At 62.6% G+C, this 22,040-nt stretch overlaps 1 protein-coding gene across 1 annotated transcript; it reads left to right on the forward strand.

The window, feature by feature from the left end:
• Positions 1-7,620: 7,620 nt before the first annotated feature.
• On the forward strand, positions 7,621-11,919 carry HMX1 (H6 family homeobox 1). The gene is made up of 2 exons (XM_061191066.1): positions 7,621-8,087; positions 10,958-11,919. The coding sequence occupies exons 1-2, from the start codon at positions 7,691-7,693 to the stop codon at positions 11,611-11,613; spliced, it is 1,053 nt and encodes a 350-aa protein (XP_061047049.1). The 5' UTR covers positions 7,621-7,690; the 3' UTR covers positions 11,614-11,919.
• The last annotated feature ends 10,121 nt before the right edge of the window (positions 11,920-22,040 follow it).

A 22,040-nucleotide genomic window follows, 5' to 3' on the forward strand; every position in this document is an offset into this window, starting at 1 on the left:
GGGCTTCAACATATGAATTTTGGGGAGACACAATTCTGTCCATCACAGATATGGACACACACAACCATAGATGAATGAACTAGTATAACGTGTATGTGTGTAAATACGCTTGCTTGTATTCACCCCCCGCCCCTTGCACACCTTTGACGCACATCCTGTACCCTTGTTTGTTTGCTTTTCCCAGTCCATCCTTTGGAGGGCCCCCTATCAAGAGCACCCCATTCTTTCCCCAGCTGCATGACAGGACACTGTGAAGATGGGTCACTATTTACATAACCCGCTCCTCTCTGCTTTCAGGGAGGGTGGTTCAGTTTTTGCAGTCACGAGTCCTGCTGCAGTGAATCTGTTCAGTGCCATCATTCTCCACAAGTCCTTTCAGGGTTTCTGAGTGTGATGAACTCACGTGGGCAAGCCCCAGGCCGGGAAGTGCTGGCCAAACCTATTGGAGTCCCGACTCAGCTGCTTCTGGGGGGAGGGTGAGGAGGGGGCTTCCTCGCCCGGCCCCCATGTGCCCCGCCCCTGGCAGGGATAACTGAGAAGTGTGACTACCATTCCCACGCCAAACATTCCTGCTGGCACCCTGAGCTGGGGGCCCTCCACAAACACGCCCCGCTAGGCCACAGGCATCCATTCCAAAACCTGGAGGGGTGAGCCGGCCAGACTGGCAGGGTTCCCATTACGGCCAGACTAGGTTTCCAGAAACTTCCCTCTGGCTCCTGGGAAGAGGTTCCCTGCACCGTGTTCACCCCAACACTTTGTTCCAGCCTCATTTCTCCAACCTCGATTCACTTCCAATCAAGGTCAGGGGCGGCCTGAGCTCTGAAGGTCCTCAGTGGTTTGGATAACTCCGAGCACAAATCTGCACTCCATTCTGGAAACCAAAACCTGCCCCCACCTCGCGGTGCCCTTCACATTATAGCCAGACATTCCTGCACCCCAGCCTCAGAGACCACAACTTCGCATATCTTTACTGAGACAGGAAAACACGGCATCCAGAATGCAGGGTCAGTGTACAGATGTCACACGAAGAAATCAAGTGTGTGATTGTATCGTCACATTAAAAAACAATCTTGAGAGCGTCCATCCGTGGCACAGTTTTCTTGGGCACTGCCTCCAGCGCAAGAAGCCCTATGACATCAATTTCCAGAGGAGGAGGTGGTGCCTGGGGACAGGGAACAGCGCCGAGTCTCACTGCTGGCAGGTGGCAGGGCTGGGACCCAAATGCACACATTACTGTGATGGATGGAGGAATGGAAGGATGGGCAGGTGTGATAAAGCAAGGAAAGCAACACGCTCAAGGAAGTACCTAGATGGTGGGTGTGTGGGTGTTCAATGGCCAATCTTTTCCAAATAAAATGTTGGAGCGGGGAATATACCTGCAGAGAAAGAAAGGTTCCCTCCACCATTGAGAGCCCCTGGCTAGGTCCAAGGTTTGCTGAGCACGCGGACACAGGGGTCTGGTGGGTGCCTTCCCCAAGCAGGGACAAGACACGATACACCCATCAAGCCTGGGGTGGGGGTGAGCAGAGGGCTAGAGATCGGCTCTGGCCCAGGGCAGGGGCTCCTGGCAAAGGCCCTGAGCATTGGAGGGGGATTAGCCTCCCTGACCCAGCTTCCTGCTCCTGGGGATGGCTTTGTCAGGGGACAGGGCTTGGCATGTCTTCTTGTCCGCCCCAGACTCCCGGCGGCTCTGAGCCCGTGGGGAAGGGGGCTTCTTGGCTGGCCCGGCCTTACTGGCTGGGGAGGGGTCACCTGCGCTTCGGGAACATGGTTCTGGCCACGCGCACATGCTTCGCGGGCCTGGGTCCTTGAGAACCGCGGGCTCCCCTGGACCGGCTCCGCTCCTCCCTCCTGCATGCCAGGGATGCCTAGGACTTCATCCTCCTCCTCCCACTCCCCCCTCCTCCTCTTCCCCCCTCCCTCCCTCCCCTCCCCTCCTCTCTCCCCCCATCCTCCCCACTCCTGTTCTCCTTCGAATCCATCTCCCCGCCCCATGGCTCACCTTCCCTTCCTTGCTCTCCCTCCCTTCTCCTCTCTCTTCCCCCTCCTCCTCTCTCCCCCCTCTCCCCTCTCCTCCCCTCCCCCTCTCCCCCTCCTCCCCCCTCCCCCTCCTCTCCTCCCTCTCCCCCCTCCTCCCCTCTCCGCCCCTCCTCCCCTCTCCCCCTCCTCCCCCTTCCCTCTCCCCTCCCCCTCCCCTCCTCCCCCTCCCCTCCTCCCCCTCCCCTCCCCCTCTCACCCCTCCTCCCCTCTTCTCCTTCCTCCCCTCTCCCCCTCCTCTCCTCCCCTCCCCCTCCTCCCCTCCCCCCCTCCCCCCTCCTCCTTCTCCATCCCCTGCCTCCTCCACCCACTATGTCCCAGGGAGTGGAACTCTGGGAAGCATCCACTGAACACTTTGTGAAGATCTTCCTCCCCTTTTCAGGGTTTAAAGGCAGACCCACAAGGAAGGAAGTGGGTAGACCCTCAAAAGGCAGCCAAAATAATTCCAAACATTTGGTCTTTTTCAAAGCCAACATTTTAAATCTATGCCAAAGACTTGCCTGCATGGTTATGTCCACTCAACCCCACACCAGCCCTGTGCGCTGGGTGGGATTGTTATTCCCACTTTACCACTGAGGACACTGAGGTCCCCAGAGGGTGGTGACTTGCTCATGACCACAGTGGATGCAGCAACTGGGCTGAGAATGGAGACTGGTGCCTGACTGCACGTCTGGACAGCTGCAAGGACACTTCACGTGGCTGTGATGTGGGGAGTGGACCATCTGACAAGCCAATAAGAACGTTCTGAGACTCCCTCCCACCCTGCCTACCCCCTCCCCCCCGACCCAGGCCTGTGCACCACCAGTTGGACACCTGAGATGTGGTCCATTTGCCTGGCCACTATCCTCCTGGGGCCTTGCTGCTTACCGCTAGGATGGCGGTGAGACCCTCCTTGGACCTGACTCATGCCCCTTCACCCTGCACACGCTAGTGCTTTCAGGTTACTCCTCCCAAGGCCCAGCTCTAGTCCTGGCACTTCCCCAGCTCAAAAACCTTCAGTGGCTCCCCATTGCTTTGCCAACTAAGAACCCTATTCTTTAGCTTGAAGGCTTCACAATCCAATAGAATCCAGTTCTCGAGCCCCCGCCCACCCCTCCCATGGGCTGCCACTCAGGAACACTATCCCCGCCCCTTCATCTCCCTGCATCTGCCCACACAGTGCAGCCACCCCGCCCTGTTAGCAACCAGAGAATCATTACCAGAAACACCTGATTTCCTTCTCATGCACATCACAGCGCCACAGACGAAGGTCCGATAAGACCAGGTGCCCACGAAGATGTGAGGAAAGGGAAACTGACGCAGCTGTTCTGGAGAGACTTTCTGAAGCACTTGTGACGCGGAGTCTGTATAGACCCTTCCCCCCAGAAGTCCCATTCTGGGGGCACGCACCCCCAGACGACTCTCCGGCCCACAAAGAAAGATGGGCAGGTCTGTTCATCCCGACATGATCTGCAGTGGTGGAGAGCTGGCAGCATCCTGAAAGTCCCCTAACAGGGGATCAGCTACCCTTGGGGCACATGTCTTTTCCTGGATTTCTTATCCTACAATCTGATGATCCCCCTACTGAGCGATGGGGTCCAAGTTCCTCCCCTTGCACCCCAGTGGGACTGTGGCTACTCCATATACTCAACAAAGCAGAGCAGAGTAAGGTTCGGAAATCCCAGGCGACGTTCCATGCCCCCCTCCGACACCCCCCCCCACACCCACTCGTACTGGGGAACCCGTGTTGTGAGAAAGCCCAGGTCACACAGAGAAGCCCCAGGCAGGGGTCCCTCTGCTGACATCACCATCAGCCCCCAGATATAGGAGCCAAAGTGCCTTCAGGTAAGTCCTGCCCCACCCCCCAGCTGAGGGCCAGACACCTTGCAGTGGAGACAAGCCACCCTAATCCATACACCCCATGAGCATACTGAGAAATGGTTATTTTACACCCTGAGTTTGGGGGAAACGTGTGACTCGACCATAGTAACTGGAACAAAGGCATCTGTGACTGTTGGGTTAGTGCACGGTGGTTAGAAAATCATTGCTTCATTTATCAGTATCCAGTTCCTACATTAAGGTGAAAAAATGCGAGATGGAAGAAGTGTATAATGGAATACCGCTTCTGTAAATCCATACACAAGAGCAGGTATGTGGGGTGGCATGGGGGCGAGGTAAGGACAAATGGAATTGGGATGAAGGATGAAGGGAAGATCAAATTTAAATTTTAAAGTGGGAATTCCCTAAAATTATTCCCAGAGAAAAAAGTTTATTAAAACAAAACACAACAGGCAGTGGCTGCTGCAGTTTGCCGGCTTCTGATCTACGCTCTTGGGAGTATTCCCACTAACCCGCTCCCCCGGGCTCATGGGGCATCTTTGGACACCAGCACGGAGCTAGGAGGTAACAAGGTTCTCACTGTCCGGTTGTGAAGAGCCCGTTCGCTGGGGATTCTCTGGTGGCCCCGCCGCAGAAGGGAGGGGTGGCGGTGGACGAAACATTAGGACAGACAAGGGTGGACGGGCAGTGAGGAAGGGCGGCTGTGGCTTGGGGGGTGTGGGGTGCCTCAGAGACAGACACAGAGGTGACAACCTGCTGACTTCATGGCTCCACTTTTCTGCCTGGGGAGTCCTTCTGCCTGAAGGTGACCAGAAACTTGGGCTCTGGCCCTGGGAGCACCAGAAGCCCTCCCAGGGCCGTGAGGCTTCACAGTCAGTCTCCAGAGAGCATCCTGACTGCCAGATACTATCCTGGAGTTGCTTCCGGGTCTGAACGTGACAAGCCTCTGCCGACAATCCCGCCTCCAAACTCGGCCTCCTGTCACCTCCAAGCAGAGTGGCGATCTGGTTCCGGGACGCACGGAGCACAGAGGTGGCCGCCTGGGCGAGGTGGCCGCCTGGGCGAGCACCAGGGCGGCTATTTCACGCCTCCCTAACTGATCCTGCTTCCCCGCAGCAACCCTCTGTCTGCTGGCCGAGGCCCCGCGCCACGTGCTCGAGTTCTGCTGCCACAGTTGCCGGGAGCCTCCTGGGGACAGCAGTGCCAGGACCCAGCCCTGGAGCCCCTGGGAGGAGACACGCCCTCCAAGCCCCCAAAGACCGGTGCTTGGGAGGGAGGCCTACTCTCCTTCAGCCCGGTCCAGTCTATGCCCTCGCCTCCCATCCCTCACATGCTCCCCAGAGGCAGTGGGAGACGGTCCAGCAGTGCCCGATGCCCAGCCGGCCTCCACTCCCAACAGCCTGGCACAGGCAGGGGTGCTCACTACCCGCGGTTTACAGGAGAGGAAACTGAGGATCAGAGAGGCGAGGCCCCCTGCCCAGGGCCACACAGCCCAGAGTAGAAAGAATTAGAACCCAGACTCTGAGGAAGCCCCCACTCAAAGTGCTCAGAAACCATGGGAGTGACAGCAGGCTTGTGGTTCCAGAAACGTGCTCAGGAGCCACTCACAGGCAGGCCCAGGGAAACCTGCATGTCGTAGGTGGTCATCTGGAAGGCACCCTCTCCACCACTTGTCTTTTCATCCGGGTCCCTCTCCGGTCTCAGTTTCTCCATCTCTTAGAAGCACCCTCGAATTAGGGTACCTCTGCCTTGGAGTCTCTCTGACAGTGGGCACCCCCAGGGAGCAGTACTTGGGAGACCAAAGCTCTTCCCTAAGACCCCGGCTCGCCCACTTTGGCTCAGCGTCCTCACCCATGCAGTGGGGGAAAAGCCCCATCTCTGTCCGCCTCCAGGCTGGAGTTAAACCACCCGGTGAGTCACTGTCGTTGATCATCTTTGTCCCTCCTGGGGCGGGATGTGAGGGCGAGGAGATGGGTCGAGCATCTTGTCCTCGAGTCTGCAGAAAAGCCCGCCTCCCACCCAAGGTCTCCAGGCCACTGGGCAGCAGAGGTCCCTCCCGGCAGCCGCGGGTAGGTAGCTCAGGGTGGTAAGCTGATAACGGGGGCGTGGTGGTGACCGGCTCCCTCTGCAGCCAGAAGACGCACCCGAAGCGCTCACCGTTTTGTCTCCGCGGCCACAGGCCGGCAAGGTCCCTCCCCTAGGCCTCAGCCCCACCCGGCCTCCCGGCCTCCCAGACCCGCTGCTCGGCTGCTTCTCGCTCCCATTCCCATCCGACTCTGGGGCTGTCGGTGCCAGAAGGGCCCCAGGCTCTGAGTGTCGGAATTCCAGGCCTGCCAGAGCCACTTACCATCTGGAATGGTCTCTCCTCGGCTCTGTTTTTCCCTCTGGAAAATGGGGTTGATGCTCCCTCCACCGTGGTTGTTCTGAAAATTAAAGCGAGGCGGTGGGCGGCACTCGGTTGGTCGCGGCCCCCGGCTGGCACTGGGGGGCTGGATGTACCTCTCCGCGATAACCCGCGTCCGGTGAAGCCTGTTGCGCCCACGCATCCGCGCTGCTGTCCGGTGACTCGGCCGTCACCCGCTCCCAGAGGAAGCCGGTCAGAAGGTTACTCTTGAGTGGCCACAGCTCCGAGGGCGACGGCGTGGGCCGGGATGCGCTTTGGTCACCGCACTCCCTGCTGCAGAAGTGGGAGGGGTCTCCCCACCGCTTTACAGTCGGGACCTGCCCCCAAGACCTACGCGGCCGGGGCAATGGCTCCCGGCCCGCCACTAAGGCCCGGGCCTCCTAGGGAGCGGGACGGTGGCGACCCGCTCTCGCTCAGCGGGTGTGACATCGGGCGTGCTGCCGGCAGGGCCCCGGAGATAGGGGAGGGGGCTAGCATTTTCTTACATTTTGAGCGTGAATCTGAGAACTAGAGAGTTCTGTCGCACTACATTTGGCATTAAAAGCATATTTCATTAAGTGTAAATATTAAAAATATGCCACAATTTTGCAGCCTTGACACCCGGAGTCTAAAAAAATGACTAACCCATTCTCTTGCTGTTTCTTGGAAGCCCCGGGGTCTTCCTGCCACGGTATGCACACGCACACAAATACATACAAGCACACACACACGTGCACACACACACACACCCCCCACACTCGTGCGCGCGCACACACGCAGTTCCTCACTCTCGGTCCAACACTCTCCCCTCGGCGAGGTAATTACTGCCCTTGCCGGACACTGATTGGCCAGTCTGTTTCTCATCGGAGCTCCGCAGCCAATAGGCGGCCCCGCGGCCGAGGCCCCACCTCTCCAACCCCCGGCTCGGGTGGCTCGGGCCGGGGGAATGAATCACGCGGGGCCGGACTGGCCGCGACCCCCCGCCTGGGCCGCCGGCCGCCCGCCCTCGGACGCGCGACCGCCTGCGCGCCCGGATCCGGGCGGCGTCTCCGAGCAGTGGCCGCACTCGGGGCCGGCGCGGCATCCTCGGGCTGTGCTGGCTGCACGCCCGGCCCGCGCCGCCCCGCCCCTGCTGGCCCCTCCCCTGCCCTCCCCGCCCCCAGCGGGGCCGGCCCGGGCGGCGACCAGAGCGGCGACGTGAAAGGCGAGCGAGGCGGCTGCCCGGCCAGCTGTCGGCGCGCACCCGCTCCCGGCCCAGCCCAGTCCGGCGCGGAGGCCGCTGCCTGCCCCGCGGGGCCCGACGCCAGCGCTCCGGGCAGCGGCTCCAGGGCCGGCCCGCGCGTGCGCCAGGGAGCCGCGCGCCAGCGTCCCCAGCGGGGACCGGGACCGGCCGCACCCCGGGCTCCCGGAACCCCGAGGAGCCCGGCAGAGCCCGACGGACCGGCGGCCGCGATGCCGGACGAGCTGACGGAGCCCGGGCGCGCCACGCCGGCCCGCGCCTCCTCCTTCCTCATAGAGAACCTGCTGGCAGCTGAGGCCAAGGGCGCTGGGCGCGCGGCCCAGGGCGGCGGCGGCCGCGAGGACGAGGAGGAGGACGACGACGACCCTGAGGACGAGGACGCGGAGCAGGCGCGGCGGCGGCGGCGGCTGCAGCGGCGGAGACAGCTGCGCGCGGGCTCCGGGCCGAGCGGGGACGCGCGGGCCCGGGCGCTGCTTGGGCCGGGCGCGCTGGGCCTCGGTCCCCGGCCGCCCCCGGGTCCCGGGCCGCCCTACGCTCTGGGCTGCGGAGGCGCCACGCGCTGGTACTCGCGGTCGCACGGAGGCTACGGAGGCGGCCTCAGCCCTGACAGTGAGTGAGGGCGCGGGGAAGGGGGAGGCCGGGGGGGCCGGGGGGGCCGGGCTTCCTCCCCGAGCGTTTGCTCGGGGACTTTGGGTTCGTTGGCGCCCTTTCTGGGCCATCCTCCTCGTCTGTAGGGGGCTCTGGGTCGTGTCGGGCCCCCGCAGAGCCCCTGGTTGAGCAGGTTTGGAGGCCCACTCTCCAGGACAGGGTCCCCATGCAGGGAGAAGGTTTCGCAGGCTCTGGGCTTCACCCATCACCAGGCTCTGGAGAGCCCTTGGAGAGGAACTTGGGGACAGGGGACAACAGACAGCTAAGAAGAGAAAAGGAAGGGGGGGTGGGGAATACAACAGGGAAAGGCAGGCCATGGGAGGGGGGCACGGGGGGAGGGGCAGAAAAGAAGAGAAAAAGAGAAGAAAGAGAGATGTTGGGGGGTGGAGAAAGGAGAGAGGGGGGAAGAGAAGATGAAAAACAAACAAAAAGCAAAAAGAAACCCATAAGTGATGGAGAGAACAGAGAAAAGATAAAGGAAGGAAAGAGAGAGGGTCAGAAGACAGAGTCAGACTCAGCAAAATGAAGGGGGCCTTGAGGAGAGGGAGCCACTGTTGTGGAGGCCTGGATGGGGGGACAGTGGTCCTCCCCAGCAGCCGTGTCCCCAAAGTCCCATCTCCCCTACAAGCTGCAGCCAGGGCCTGGGGCAGGGGCCTGGGTCTCTCTCTTGGGCCTCCCAAGCCCCTTGGCTGTGGCTGTGCAAGGCAAGAAGCCCCCAGTCCCACCCCTCTCTCTCCCTTTTCTGCCCCTCCCCCTCCCCCGCCTTTGTTCCCTGCTGAGGGCTCCGAGTCTGGGGGTGGGGGGTTTTCAGCCCCGGAACCCGATCAATCGCCCCTCTTGACTGGGCATTCCAGCCCCTGAGTTCTGCTCCCCCTCCCCGGGGTCACTGCCTCCCTTGGGGACCTGCCGTTTGGAGGAAGCCCCCGGGCAAGAGGACTAGGAAGCTATTCTAACCTCAGCCCCCAGGCTTTGCCAGCTCCCCCCGCCCCAAGCGCACACTGTGAGGCCAGCTGAAGACTCTTCCAGGCTCTTGCTCTGAAATACTTCCAGCTCCAAGCGGAAGTTAACGAGTGCTGGGGGGCGGGTGGGGGGTAGTAGGTGGGTCAGACCCCTCTCATCTCTTGGATAACCCCTTCTCTGGTGTGGGATTGAGCCCCTCGCAAAGGGACCCACATCTCAGAGCCTACACCCAGAAGGTCCCGGGCCCCTACCCCCTTCCCTTCCGGGAAGCTCGAGCAGGCCTCAGTGTTTGCCCCGAAATTGAGTGATCAAACGTAGTGCCCTTCTGGGGGTGTTTCTGCAAAGGGTCTCCCGGGGGGGGGGAATGCGTTCCCCTCTTGTCCCTGGGGTTCTTCTCCAGCTGCAGCCCCACAGGCAGCCACCAAAGAGCCTGTCCTTCTTTCGTATAATGCGGGTTAGGGGTCCCTGTTTTGTACCAGAGCTGGCAGGCCTGGCTTGGCTTCGTGTGGCAGCACGTGGGCCTCTGTGAGTCTGGGGGCCCCCCATATCTGGTCGCACACATGCCAGCCTGGAACCTGACCCCTCTTTGGACACCATGAGGGCTCATGCCACCAGGGTTGGGCAGGGACGCACGCAAATCTGCGCACCTCCACGGGAGCCGTGGAGCGCAGGGATCAAGCTACAGACACAAGCCTGCCGGTGGGTGTTTGCACACCTTGCGGGCTCCTCACACTGCGGGCTCACCGCTGCCTTCTGAGGGCTGGCCGGGCCAAGCTCTACTCGACGGCCGCAATGCTGACCTGCGGCCTGTGTCCAGGAGCCTCAGCCTGAGGCACAAGGGAAACTGGCCTGAGTTGGCCTCCTGAGCCTGGAAGTCAGGCGGCTGCCCTTTTCGAGCTGGGCCTGGAATCTGGACCAGCACCTGGGTCCTGGGCAGACTCTTTCACCTGGAGGCATCATCCCTTGCCAGCCCTGGGGAGGGGGAGGCGTCTCCTCTGGGAGATTGTGTGGAGCTTGGTACTTGGAACATGAGCTCAGGGACCCTCTGTGGGCTTTTGTAGCCCCAAACCCACAGGCTCAACCGTGGGCCCAATGTGTCTGGGGTGAGATGCAGCTGCCGCGTGTTTCTACGGAGCCAGAGCTGCCCTTGTCTGCACTCCCTCTGAGTGTGATTTTGGGTAGAGAGGGCACGTCTCCATGGACATTTGAATTAGGGGCACAGGAAATGGGGGAGAATAGGTTCCCAGTGTCATCCGGTTGGAGTTTGGCTTGGGGAATTGTTTGCATTTGCTTATCCTCCATCGGTGGGATATTTCTATGCAAGCGGGCATTCCGCATCTGCTCCTGAGCGCGAGTGGGGAGAGGTCATGGCAAATCTTTATTTCTGTGTCTGGGGGACTTGGCTAGGGCTGAGTGCTAGGGATGAGGCCCGCTCTGTGCTGGTTTCTGGTGTGTATGTTTCTCAGAAGGACCATCCTTTTCTCCGCGAGGTGTACCTCCGGGGCTTTTGTGTGTGTTGATTCGAAGTCACTGTTTAAGGGAGTCAGTTTTCTTTCTGTGTTTCTGTTTGTGTTTTTGTGTTCCTTTTCTTCCGTCTTCCCTCCGTCACTCTCCGTGTGGATGCGCGGTTCTGGGCGTGAGTGTGTGGCCAGCGTGTTGGTTTGGAGCATCGCTCAGGTCTTCAAGTTCACCTCCAGATGCTCTGCCTTTCTCTGGTCCCAGGGTGAGATCTGCCGTGGGTGGGGCTGCGTGGGGACAATTTCCCTGCTTGTGGCTGTGGGTGATCTCACGGGGGAAGCAGCTGGTCTCAGCGACAGGGCCGGGGGATCAGCCTCCAGAACCAACCCACGTTCCTCCTCTCCCCCCTGCAGCCAGCGACCGGGACTCACCGGAGACGGGCGAGGAGATGGGCCGTGCAGAGGGCGCCTGGCCGCGGGGCCCCGGGCCGGGAGCAGTGCAGCGGGAGGCGGCGGAGCTGGCGGCGAGGGGCCCGGCAGCCGGTGCGGAGGAGGCGGCGGAGCTGGCCGAGGCCCGGGCGGCGGCGGCGGCGGGGGAGGCGCGCGGCGGCGGCGGGGGCGGCGGCCGCAAGAAGAAGACGCGCACGGTCTTCTCGCGCAGCCAGGTCTTCCAGCTTGAGTCCACCTTCGACCTGAAGCGCTACCTGAGCAGCGCCGAGCGCGCCGGCCTGGCCGCCTCCCTGCAGCTCACCGAGACGCAGGTCAAGATCTGGTTCCAGAACCGCCGCAACAAGTGGAAGCGGCAGCTGGCGGCCGAACTGGAGGCGGCCAGCCTGTCCCCGCCGGGCGCGCAGCGCCTGGTCCGCGTGCCGGTGCTCTACCACGAAAGCCCCCCGGCCGCCGCCGCCGCCGGAGCTCCCGCCGCGCTGCCCTTCCCGCTGGCGCCCGCCGCGCCCGCACCGCCCCCGCCGCTGCTCGGCTTCTCCGGGGCCCTCGCCTACCCGCTGGCCGCCTTCCCAGCCGCCGCTTCCGTGCCCTTCCTGCGGGCGCAGATGCCCGGCCTGGTGTGAGCCCCCGGCCGGCCAGGCCCACTCCCCGTGGCCAGTGGGGACTTCTGCGGACGCGCACACGGGCCGAGGCGGCAGCGGTGGCGCCAGGGGGCCGTCCGTCAGGGAGGGCAGGGACGCTCCCCTGGCCCTCCTGCGCCTCGGGGAGCGCAGGCTGCCGCCCGGGCGAGCCGAACCCCTGTCCGAAGATCGGAAGATCGTCCAGAATGTAACAGAGACGCAGGTGACTGTGGCTCCCCAAACAGTCGCAAGGCTGGATCCCCACTGGGAAGAGAGCATCACAGAGACAGTCGGCCATGCAGCCCAGAGCCTCCCCCAGCCCCCCACCCCCGGGGACAGGCCTCAACCTCGGAGCAAATCCAGCCCCCGCCCCGCCGGAGCCAGCGGTGGGGCGCAGTCCACAGCAAGTCCAGGCTGTCCCAGGTGCTTCACGGAGGTGACCACTCTCCAACCCGGACAACCCTGCCTGGGACTGTGCATGGGCAGGACAGCAGGCCTCCGGGGCACGGTGATCAGCCTGATGGCCTTACCCTCGGGCCGGCAGAGAGAGAATCCCAGGAAGAGAGCCCCTGTGGAGCGGAAGGGGTGAAGATCCTTCCAGGTGGCGCTGCTTTCAGATTGTCCATTCTGGAGACGGGGCCAGACTGGGGCTTCTCTCCTGGGCTGCAGCCCCTGGTTATCCTGGTGAAGACATTTTTTTTTTTTTTAATGAATCTACTTACTTGCGTATGGAATAAAAAGGGACGTTTTCTGGACAGTTGCTGCTGCTTTGTGATCACTGGGGCCGAGCCTCTCCTCTGGTAATGGGCTATGGTGGGCACCGTCTCCCCCCTCCTGGAGCACCTTCCAATGCTGGCCAGGGGCAGGTGGGCAAGACAGGCAGGGGCTGGGGTCTGCGAGCTGTACTCTCAAGCCCCCACTTTCTCCAGACAGGGAGGCCCAGCAAGACCTTAGGGGAAGTCAAGGTCAGGGAGGAGAGGGGCCTAGGGTGGAAGAGGGGATTCTGCATCCTCTGTCGCTCAGTTCTGGGGCCTTCGCGACGACCAAAAGCCAGGAGTCAGGGGAAGGCAGAGCTCACTGGCCACTCACTTGGCACAAGGGGCTGCCAGCTGTGTGGCCCCCTGCGTCCACTGCCCCTTCCCGCACTGGAGTTGAGAGCCATCTCTAACATAGGGGTTTTTTCTTTTGGCCAAAACAAAACACTGGCGCCAGACAGCCCAGCAAGGTCAGGTGGGGAACAGGGCTCTCTGGCCTGGGCCTCATCCCCTGGACCATCTGCAGTCTCTCTTGAGCTGGGGGACTCGGACCCCCGAGTGGGCAAAGTCCCAGGTCAGGGCCCAAGTTTATGGGCTCTTAAGGAAAGCTTATTGAAAGCTCATTCCAATGGCTGGATCTCTACAGCCGGCCTGTTGCAGGGTGAAGACAGGGGCCCGCTGCACGGGGGAAGGACACTTTATTGGGTGTGCTTCTCGAGCGCAGAGAGAGAGGTCATTCGGTGCTTGAAACGGTCACTTCTGTAACAAAATTGAGCCCGCTCGGAAACCTGTCTCTGCCCCCTGCCTTTGGGACTTTGGGTGGAACAGACGCTCCCAGGCTGAGCTGCACAGCAACCGGGCCACCCTCCGGTGTTCTTGGAGTTCTCAGCGGTGGCGCCAGACAGCCCAGGAGAAGGCGCCACGGGGGTCTCCCCCAGGCAGGAGGTCCATCTGTCTGCCCCTGCCATCCAGCTCCGTGACCCGGAATCATCCCCTGCCCCAGCCCCTCCAGTCAGTTCCCAGTGCCCTGAGGCCAGGCCCTGGAAAGCTCCAGCAGCCCTCCTGGGGAAGCGGGGAGCAGTCCGTGGCCTAGGTGGTCCTTGCCCCTCTGGGCTCTAAGGTCCCCACCTTCAGGCTCCCAGTGCCCAGGGCATAACAGGGGTGGGCAACCTGAGAGACTCATGGGGCACCTCCTCCAACTAAGCCCCCATCCTGTTGCCGAATTGGCTTCCCTTTGAGGGTTGGCTCTCCTCTCCCTGAGGGAGGGGGGACCTGCCCCATGCTACTGCTTTTCCTGTAGGTTTCACTCGACTTTGCCAGGAGGGACTTACGATCTGCTTCTCTACAGCCAGCTTGCTCTAGCTATTTCCAAAGGCCTTCGCTCCTGACCAGCGGCCACAGGGGGAAGTGAAGTGCCAAGAAGGCCACTCAAGGGGCAGCACAGACCCATCTCTCCCTCCTCCCACTCTCTTCCCCACTATGCCCTCTCTAGGCATCAGCACCCTTGGCTCAGCCTCCCCTGGGACCCTGACCCTCCGTCGCTTTTGTGGTGACCTCATGCTGTCAGCAGACGAATCACTGCCAGTCCTCAAAAGGACGCATCCAGAAGGCCTGGGCAGAGCTGGCCGCACTGCGGAGGCCTCCGGGCCAGCGCCGGTCCCCCCGCCGGTCGCGACCACCTGCTCTCTGCCGCTTTCCCTCCATGCACCAGGCGGGCCGTCAGGCAGTGCCGGCGCTCTGTGCTCCGCGCCGCACCCGCGCGGCGTTGCACCACGGCGATGGGATTCGGCAACGGCCGTGGTCCCGAGCTCTCGGACCACGAATGGGATCGTTACAACCCAGGTTAAAGGGGTTATCACCACGAGGCAACCGTTTCATTCGACTGTTCGTGGCCTGTGCGGGTGCGGTCTCGAGGTGGTGGCGACCAGACCGCAGGGCGCAGCGAAGCGCTGTGTGGCGCCGAGGTCCCCAGGCAGCTCGCCCACAGCGGCGGGTCGGTCTGCACCAACCAGAGCTCCGCGTCTGCCCGGGAGCCACCCGGCGCCGGGGCCACAGGCGCGCGAATGTGAGGAGCTGTGGGCGCCGTACCCTCGGACCCGCCCGCCGGGAAGCAGCGAACCCGACAGCACGCCACTGGAGTCAGAGGGAGGAAGGGTCTACGAGGCTGCACACGCGGGGCGGATTCGGGGAGAAGGGCTGCGTCTTTCGATGAAGCAGTGAAAAGATGGGCTGGAGAGCGGCTTCCTGGCCGCCGGCTCCTCCGGGATCCGCCGGGTGGGAAGGAAGGCGCCAGGAGGAGGAAGGAGAGGCTGTTGCCCTGCGCGGGAAGGGACCGGAGCTAGAAGCCTAGCACTGAAATACAGAAAGTGGATCCAAACCCGGATTAGGCCGGGGGGCTCAGGGAAGCTGGCTTCACCCCATGATTACCCAGCGTCCGGAGGGTCGCACCAGGGGCAGCACAAACCAGAGGGAAGCGCGGTAGGGAACACGCAGCCCTAGAGGGCGCGCGGGACCAGGCTGGGAATGAGCCTGGCTCCGGCGCCATCACTGCGGGCCAACCTCGCCTCGCGCACGTTGGCTCCGCTCCTGGCGGGAGAGGAATGGCTTTGCTCTCTCTCTCCCGCACGTGCCGTGGCCGCGCCCCACAGCCCGCCAACCCTAACTTCTTACATGAGACCCGATTCCAGCCACCCTGGGCCGCCTAGGGTTTCAGGCTGCAGAGTCCCTGAGCCCAGTTGGGTCCACCAGGCTTCGGACACCCTGGCCGACCTGCCAGGATTCCCAGCCAAGTTCATGCAGAACCAGACCTGCTAAAAGGGACAGGCCAGTCTCATTTCCCCCAGGGTGGTTCTCTGCCAGCCCCACCCCACCTGGGCACTCCGGGTCCTGGCTGAGAGAGCAGGCACTGCCCCACCCCAGCTCACTTCTGCCCGCCTCATTCAAAGCCCTGGCGAGGGACTGACAGGCATCCCGGTAAGTGCCTTTCTCCTAGCTGGCAGTTCCCCACCCACACCCTGCACCTGGGAAGCCCCCGCCTTTGTACTCCTGCCCAGCCAGGGCCTCCCCTCCAGCTGACCCCTCCTCATCAGATACAGGTCAAGGGCTGTCAGTGGCCCCCAACCTCCTCCCCACAAGCTTGGCCTGGCTTCGTGGGGTGACGGTTTCTCAGAGCCTTGGCTCTGAGCCTACCCAGAAGGCGACCCACCTGGGCTGAGAGCTGGTCAGATGGGCACCAAGAGGGAGGCCAGAGGGGCTGGGCCGGCTTCTCTCTCTTTCTCCTGTCTGTAGGTGTCTCCCAAGCATCCTTCAAAGCCTTCTGGCCTCATCTGGCAATTCTCAGAAAGGTAAACTGGGGGCCGAGGGGCAGAGACTCTGGGGCAGGGACTCCATGAAGTCACTCGGCCACCGAGGCCCAGACTCCCCTTCCTCCACCTGGCGCTAGGGAGGTCAGGGCCCCATCCTGGAGTCACCCTTCCCTGATAGCCTGCACACTCAGGCAGTGTTTGCCCTCCCTTCCCACCCGTCAGAATCACCTGGATCTTTTCCTTTGGCCGCCCTCAGTGCGCATGCCTCCTGCATCCGTTAGCTAGGAGCAAAGCCTGAACCCGGTGATCCAAGGTGGGTCCCCAAGGCGGCTCACCACACAACTGGGTACAAAGCCCGCTGCCCTCTCGGGGAGAGGGACACTCCCTCATGGGTAGACTGGAAAGGGGGCCACCCTGTTCTGATAGCACTGAGCTCTGAATCTGGAACTCGGATGGACGCTTGGGACAAAGGTGCAAAGACAAAGATCAGGAACCACGAGGCAGTCTCCGGCTTCACCACTTGGAGAGCAAACAAGAGCTGACTGCCTGGCCCTTGCCAGCTCCTGCAGCTGTTGGCCTCAGTTTTTGTTTGTTTGTTTTATTATAAAAGTAAGAATGCTTATTATTGATTATCTGGAAATTGCAGTAAAGTCAAAACAGAAATACTTTGCATTTCCACCATCAAAAGTCAACTGCTTCTGAGTATGATATGAAGCTGTGGATTTATTGTGAGGCGACTTATAGCTGTATTGTTAATTTTTAAAAGTTCTTATCATTTAATTTTTAAAAGTTAAAGATGCACTTATGTATTTACCGCTGAAATGATGTCATGTCTGCGTTTGTTCGAAAGCATCTCAACAAAAATAAACAAACTAATTAATTAAATAGTAAAAATGAAAGGGAGAAGCACAGATGAAATTAGATTGGCCAGGAGTTGATCATTGTTGAGTGGGGGCTGGGTACATGGGGCTTCATTTTAAGGCTTCCTCTACTTTGTTTTATATTTGAAAACTTTCATAATAAAAATGCTTTTGACTGCCCAGAAACGTCAGGGGTGTGTATCCCTAGCGACTGGTTCTCTGCCGGGGGCCGTTTTCGTTACAGGTTTATTTTCATCGGATCGCAGTCTGACCGCGGTTCAGTTTACATCCTGCTTGCTTCCCCCCCCCCCCCCCTTGCTTACTTCGCAGTGCGCATTAAAGCCCGTCAATTCGGTCTCTGCAGACATGTTTCAGGCTTAAACTTCCCTCTTTCTCCACGTATCTGTCCCTGCCTCCATCCCTTCCCCACTGGTCCGGGCGCTCCTCTGGGTCCCCGACCTGAGCGCCAGCGCCCGCGATCACCTCCGCCCGGGAGGCCTCTGAGAGCCGCGGAGGACGGATCCGGGCTGGAGGAACGCTGGCGCCGCCTCCCGGCTCTCGCGGCCGGCGTCACCCACGCGGACCGCGATCTCCCGCTGCTTGTGCAGCCCAGGTCCGACCCCGCTGCGGGTTTGGGAGACTGAGCCCGGCGGCCGCCCCTCTGGTCCTGGGTTCGTGTCTTCGGTTTCTCGGCACCTCCTTGACGCTCTCGGCGTCCCTGGGTCCGCAGCGCCAAGACTCGGACTGAAGTGGGGTGGGGGTGGGGGGGCTAAGGCTGGGCCGGACGTCCCTGGAAGGCAGATGGGGAAGGGCTCACGTGCTTGGAGCTCCATCCCGAGAGGCAGACCAGTCCGAAGCGTGCTCCCCAACCCCTGGAGAGAGGGTGAGCTCTCGGATCCTGGGGGTGTGAGGGCCCCGCCCGACGCGAGAGCCGGCAAGGTGCATGCTGGGGGCCTCTGGGATGCGGGCGCTCCAGCCCCGAACTGCGGGACTCCCTGGGGTCTCGCCAACCCCCTGGATGGGGACCTGGTGAAGGCTAGCCCGCACGACCTCGGCGGTGCCTCCGGGGCCCCGGCTGCGCGTTTCCTTTCTCGCTCAGATTCTCTGCTTTAGTCGGTCTCCGCCCCTCCGTCTCTTTCTCTCCATTCTTCTCTGCTCTCTTCCTTCCATCGGAGCTCAGGACTCCGCCCGTGCGTCCGTCCCCGCTGCCGCGGTGCCCCCTTTGGCTCCATTCCCCCCTCTCCGGGATGAGATTCCTCCCCACTTCGAACCGGCCCAGATAGGAGTCGGGGAGGCCGGGCCCCCTTTAAAGGTTTTATTTCTTTGCGGAAGAGCGCACTCCGGGACGCACGGATCCCGACCCGCCGAGGCCCTACGTCGCCTCGATCCGGCTACGGGGAGTCGGCGTCGCCGCTTCGCGTCCGGATCCCGCGCCTGCCCCTCTGGGGCTCTCGGGCCGGGCTGTCCCCTCTCCCGGCCTGAGTGTCCCCCCGGGCTGCCCGAGCTTGAAGGAGAGAAACTGGCAGTGGCGCCAGCTCCGCGGCTCCCGGGACCCGGCGGCCGGCCGGCGCGGAGCGGCCCCCTTCTCCTCCCAGGCCGTGGGGCGTCGGAGAGCAAGGCCAGCGCCGCTCTAGACCCTCCGGGTCTGCGGCCCTCCGGGGTGCCCCGCCCCCTCCCCGCAGTCCTTCCGGCCCCGCCCCCACCCTTCCCGCCGGAGCCCAAGTCCCCTCCCCGCCCCCAGCCCGGCTCACCTGGCGTCTCCTTGGCGTCTCGGAGTCTGGCTCGGCCTTCGGGCCCCGCCCCTCGGTTCTCACCTCGCCCTTTCCCGCTCCCCTCTCCCCCGCCCGTCCCTTCCCCCTCCGGCTCCGCGCCATCCGTGCGGTCCCCGCGCCACCACCTAAGACGCCGAGTTCTAGCCCAGGGGCCGGGGCTGGGGCCGGGGAGAAGGGAGGTGCCTGAGCCCGCCCGGGTCCCCGAAGGCTTCTGGGAGGAGGCGGTATTAAACCAGAAGGCTAGAGAGGAGTGAAGCTCCGGGCGCGCGCCCGTGGAGACCTGGCGGTTCGCCTTGTGTCTCGGCCCTTGGTGGGAGCGGCTGGACCCCACTCTCTGCCGTCTGGCCCTCGGGTCGGGGCCCCCGTTCCACTCTTCCCTCCCGGAAAGATGGGGCGCAGAGTTAAGACTGCCGGACCGTGTGCTTCCTTCGCCGGCCGTCTGCGTGGCTCTGGGAAAGTCCTTTCCCCTTTCTGAGCTCACCTTTCCATCTGTGGAGTGGGTAGGTAGTAGTGGTGAAGGTCGCGCGGCCTATTGACAAGAGCGCGGGCTCAAGGCTTGCTGCTGGGTACACAGCCTTCTGTGCCCCTGCTCAGTGCTGACTACACCCGGGGGCACCTACCGCCGAGACCCTCAGCCCACAGGTCCGTTTCCTTCGGCCTGTGCCAGGGCCGCCGCCTGCCACAGCTTGGTCCTGAGCGCAGAGTCAAATCGCTCCCACCCCCATTCGCGCGCCTAGTCAGGCTCCCACTGGGGCTCCAGGACACCTGAGGGTGCCCGCGCCCCCTGTCCCCGCAGGCCGGCGCACGCATGCGCAACAGCCCTCCGGGACTACAGCTGCACCCCTAACCCCGCCAGCACCGTCGACATCTCCGTCTGCCCCTCCAGGGCCCAAGCGCCCACACTCCCAGACCCATAAGTCCTGACCTTTGCCTCATCCCCAGCGGAGACCCAGCGTGTCCACACGCCTGTGTCCCCCACGCCCACCACGGGCAACTGCACCTCTTCCGTTCTAACCACACAACTGGCCTCGGAAATTTGACATCCAGAGGTGCACACAGACCCTGGCCCAGACAGAGCCTTGGGCCAACCAGCCTTGCTCTGCTGTTTCTTTCAAGAGCTCATGGTGGATGGCCCGTGATCCACATCTTCATCACACTGAGGCTTTCCTTGAGCTGGGAGCTGATCAAGCTCTTTACCCGAATTGTCTCACTGCATCCCCACAATAACCTGGTGGGCGGAGTGCTGTCCCCAGTTTAGGAGTGAGGATTCCGGCTCATATGTGTGATCACACCCAACCCCAGATCACACAGACTACGTGTGCGGGAAGGCAGAGCTGTGTCCAGCTCTCTTTCCAGTGAGGAAATGACACAAGCCAGCGCGTGTGGGGCGCTCAGCCCTGCGTGCGACGGTCCTCCTGGATGGGCTACTGGACGATGGGTGGGTGCCGGCAGCTCATCAGCTCAGAAGGGACGTGCCTCCCGTTCCGTTCCTTCCCCTCGCCATTCCTCAGGCCTCCTCTCCCTCTTCCAGAGGGACTTTCCCTACCTGAGTCCCCCCCTACATGGGGGGTGTTTGGGGGCAGCGCCTCTGTACCCTAGGCTGCCCCTCAGGAGGCCCCACACTGCGGAGCGCCTTCCTTGGAATTTTCTAAGTCCCTCTAGAATGGCTGGGACCCTTCAGGCCTTAGTGGGGTCTGAGAGGGAAGCCCCAAGCCAGTAGAGACCTGTGTGGGTGAGAATTTTTGAAGGGCAGCCTGGCCAGCTGCGGGATCGGAGAGATTAGGTCGACAGACTGATGCCGACACACTGATTCAAATTGTTTATGTAGGCAGGGGGCCCTTAAAAATATTCCATTTCCCTGTGTGTGTGGGGGGGGGGCGGGTGGGTGGTGGTGACAGCCTCTGGGCCCCCTCCCCAGAAAGCCTCCAGCTTCTTGAAAGAGACCCTTGCCAGCCTCAATCTCACCTCCTGTGCCCATTTCACAGATAAACCCAATGTGGCCCCAAGAAAGGCAGAGACAGGCTACCCAGAAGCCCAAAGCTACACCTCCCTCCAGCGCCAGGGGGAGGTCCCACCCCAGCCAGGTGCCTCAGGAACCAGAGGGGCCATTGCCCCTACCCCCCCACCCCAGGGTGGAGGAGAGGAGGGAACTGGGAGGCCCCGGTGGAAAATGGGTCTTAGAGGAAGCCCACCCTGCTCTGGTGCCTTCTCTGATCTCCCATGTTTCCCCGGGGGCTTCCCAAGGGTCTCTCCACTGGAAGTCTGATTCTCCCGAAGAGCCTGGAGGAGGGAGGTACTGGGCCCCAGGACCCCAGCCAATCATCAGAGGCTGACTGGTTTGTGTGTGTGTGTGTGTGTGTCACTGCAGACCTCTCCCGGCCGCTGGGAGGGAGGCTTGACCCCGGAGCCCGAGGTGATGAGCTCAGGGTGCGTGCATGCCGAGCCTCCCGCGTCCTGCAGCCGCCGCGCTAGGGGGCTGCCCAGGGTGGGTGCGGGGCCTCTCCGTCTTGCGCAGGCCTCGGCTCCTCCCGCGCGCACAGGGGCTCGAGCGGGCACCGGGGACCTGGGCCCAGGGATCGCCCGGGTCCCGCCGACCCCGGCCCAGGAGCGCAACCTCAGCCGCACGGCCCGGTTCGTTCTGCCCGAGTTCACTGCAAGCCGCTCTGGTGCCCCGCGCCCCGGTCTCTGCATCCCAGCCTCGGCCTCTCGCCGCCCCCCTTCCCGGAGCCGCTCTCGGGGCTCCTGCTCCCGGAACCGCAGCGTCAGCACATCCGGGCCTAGCTCGCTTTGGTTTGAGTTTTCTTAAATCACGAAAATCCATTTCCCCACATGGGAGGGAGCTGAGCCTCGCTTGGCCAAGGGGCGGCCGGCCGGCTGTCCCCGCCCCACCACCCAGCCCCGACCCCCGAGGCCCGGCATTGATCCCCGCAGCCTGTGTGCATCGCATTAGTCCTAATGGTTTCGCTGATGATTCAACTTTTTCGTTAAAAGCCGCCCCTCGTCCTCACCCCCTCCTCTGCGTCCGCTTCTGCCGGCCGCCGGCCCCTCTGCGGCGCGCCCGCCCAGCGCTTTCTTGGCCGGTAGAGACGCGACTCTGGCAACCGGGGTCCGCCACCCTGCGCGCGTAGACGCCACTGGAGGAGCGCGCTCCCCGCGGACAGGGTGGGGGGGCTGGGTGGGCGGAGGGGCTGCGGCAGTTTGGGACCCTCGGGGACCTTGTGCACCCGGAGACCTACGAAGTCAGATCCTCGACCTTCCAGACTCAGACCTCGGCAGAACCGAGGATCCTAGAAGGATCCAGAAACTGGGAAGCCCCGCGCCCTCGCAGAAGGGTCCTCCGGCGCCTCGGCTGCCCATTCTACCCGCGGGGAGGCGAGGCCCAGGGACTGGCTCCAGGTCGGCCGTCACTTGGGAACGGAGCTGGGCCTGAGCGCAAAGCCGAGGAAGCTTCCCCTCCAGGTGAAGGGGAGGCCCCGGGGGCCGCCTCCGCCCTGCGCTCCCTCCTCGGCCTCCTTCCTGGGGAGGGTCCCGGCCTGCGCGAGGGGCCGATGCCCGACGACCCGACCTTCCGGGGCAAAGCCGGGAGCCCGCAAGGCCCCGTGGCCCAAGCTCTGCGCCCCGGGCGCCTAGCGCAATCGGCCCCGACGCCTCCCTGCTGGACCACGTCTGATTGCACAAGGAAAAGCTCTCCGTTTCTTGTTCGTTTGTTGTAGAAAATTCAGAAAATATAGGCAAGGA

This window comes from Eubalaena glacialis, chromosome 5 (assembly GCF_028564815.1).
Source record: "Eubalaena glacialis isolate mEubGla1 chromosome 5, mEubGla1.1.hap2.+ XY, whole genome shotgun sequence".
NCBI lineage: Eukaryota > Metazoa > Chordata > Mammalia > Artiodactyla > Balaenidae > Eubalaena > Eubalaena glacialis.

Bases quoted from the DNA above. Each gene is read 5' to 3' on its own strand.
- HMX1 (XM_061191066.1), top strand. From the start codon at position 7,691: ATGCCGGACGAGCTGACGGAGCCCGGGCGCGCCACGCCGGCCCGCGCC. The intron at 8,088-10,957 runs GTGAGTGAGGGC...TCCCCCCTGCAG, and splicing joins AGGCGGCCTCAGCCCTGACA to CCAGCGACCGGGACTCACCG.